The sequence below is a fragment of the Mesitornis unicolor genome, unplaced genomic scaffold (genome assembly GCF_000695765.1).
Source record: "Mesitornis unicolor isolate BGI_N332 unplaced genomic scaffold, ASM69576v1 scaffold33711, whole genome shotgun sequence".
NCBI classification, from domain to species: domain Eukaryota; kingdom Metazoa; phylum Chordata; class Aves; order Mesitornithiformes; family Mesitornithidae; genus Mesitornis; species Mesitornis unicolor.
Window position 1 is genome coordinate 2,179 of NW_010162360.1, and position 2,084 is coordinate 4,262.

Consider the following 2,084-nt stretch of genomic DNA (forward strand, 5'->3'; position numbering starts at 1 on the left):
CCCCTGTCCTGCCCCTTCACCTTGGTCTGGGGGGCCAAGGCGGGCACAGGGGAAGTTTTCTCCCTTTCCAGGGGAGTTTGACTCACTACAGGCACCAGGACTTTGCCCCCCCTGTGGCTGGTGGCTGTGTCCTGCTCTGCTGTGACTGCTGGGGGTGCTGGGTTTACTGGGTGTACTGGGCAGCCAGAGGACCGTGAGGGTGGTGTCAGGAGTGGGGGGATGTCCCCTGGTTTCTGTAGGACCCCTCCAAACAGGGTCTCAAGCCGTAGCTGGGATGGGGTCCTGCGCAGCTGAATTCCCTTTCCCCTCCGGCTTCCGCAGGCAACCATGAAAACCGAGAAGAGCCACGAGCGGGATGAGGCGAACTGCAGGGCAGGGCTGATCCTCCTCAGCAGGGACTGCACCGCTCCTGCTAGCAACGCGCTGGAGGCGAATGGGAAACCCAGCACTCCAGGTGAGTCGGGATGCTCCATGCCCGGGATGCTCCCTGCCCGGGATGCTCCATGCGCAGGATGCTCCCTGCCCAGGATGCTCCTTGCTTAGGATGCTCCCTGTCTGGGATGCTCCATGCCCAGGATGCTCCATGCCTGGGATGCTCCATGCCCAGGATCTCCCAGCCACCATCCCCAGGGCTTGCTGGGTGCTGCAGCATCATGGCCATGGCCATGGTCCCTCTGACTCCACTGTCTTCTGCTTTCTGGTGGCACATCCACACCAGCAGTTGTGCAAACGGGTGCCAGACTGGGATGCTGGCTCTGCCCCTTGATGGTTTAACCCTCAGCAGCGAGGGAGGTGGGGAGCCCGCACCCACCCCAGGGGCTGCTCTTGGGATGGTCCAGTCCTGGTCCCCAAATCCCACCTCTTGGTTCACCATGTCCTGCTTTAAATGAAGCGGTGGCAAGCCCTGACCAGCGGGCAGATGGTTTCCTGGTGCCTCTGAGCTTTTGGGTCCCCACACTTGCTGTTGGAGGGGATCCCCCCCAGTTTTGAGGCTGGTGGGTGGTTTGGTGTCAGCAGTGCCTGGAGGACGCTGCTCACCTTGGCCACATTTCCCCAGGATGAGGTTTTGATCTCTTCCCATCCTGATTTGCCATGGGGAGGAGGTGTGGGGGTGGCATTGGGGATGGCATTGGGGGTGCACGGAGCCTGAGCCCGCTCTGCCTTGTCCCCATGCAGACGCCGGGGGCCTGGGGCTGCCGGCCCTGAAGAACAAGAGGGTGAGCAAGGGCGAGCTCTCCAAGGAGGAGCTGTCCTGGCCGCTGGAGCTGGGGACGCAGGAGGTGAGTGCCCACCAGGGCTGCTGGAGTTTTGGGGGTGTCTGCGGGGGCAGCTGCTGCCCAGGACCCCTCACCCGATCCCCTTGTGCTCGGTGCTGGGCGAACACCAGTGGCAGATGCAATATTCATTTATAAAGCATAACGTTTGTTTTCCTTTTCAAATTCTTGGTTTACATCGAGTCAGCAGCAGCAGGAGGGGGTGTGTGAGCGATGCCCACTATGTGCTGCAGCAGTTTAATAGTTACTGTGCTGATATTTCCTTTGAAAAGTCTCGGCCGTGTGGATGAACCGGATCATCTCACGTCCCACTCTGGTGGCCTGGTTTTATCCACTTTGGGGTTGAGCCCCAGATTTGCCAGTCCTTTCCCCTCCTTTTGTTGCCCAGGTTGACAAAGCTCCAGGGTTTGGAAGCTTTTTTGCCTCCTGGCTTTATTGATTTGACTTTGCAGTAGAGCCCCGGGGCTGGAGATCAGCCCATGATGAGGCAGCTTCCGAGAGAAAGAGCCAGAAATCCACCCGGGGTGAAAACTGCTGTCCCGCTGTGCCGGGTCTGGGGCTCTTCGCTTGCAAAACCTCGCTGGGTTGTGAAACCCTGTTGTGCCGGATGCAGGAAGCGTGCCGGGGTTAGGCTGCTTGTAAACTGCGGCTGCCGAAACCGCAGGGGAGGGGAGGAGCTGCCCTGGGCGCTGTGCAGGGAGAGCACCCATGTGTGTGTGTGTGTGTGTGTGAGAGAGCACCCAGTGTATAGAGAACCCAGTGTGTGTGTGTGTGTGAGAGCACCCATGTGTGTGTGTGTGTGTGTGAGAG

The 2,084-nt window shown here is 59.8% G+C and overlaps 1 protein-coding gene across 1 annotated transcript in view; it reads left to right on the plus strand.

Moving 5' to 3' along the window:
- Positions 1-321: 321 nt before the first annotated feature.
- The window catches only part of LOC104547779 (DNA (cytosine-5)-methyltransferase 3B-like), a gene marked incomplete at its 5' end in the record, with an annotated part of 11,744 nt that continues 9,981 nt past the window's right edge, over positions 322-2,084 (plus strand). The window contains 2 exon segments of the mRNA XM_010193599.1: positions 322-454; positions 1,177-1,280. Coding sequence (XP_010191901.1) covers positions 322-454; positions 1,177-1,280 — 237 coding nt within the window.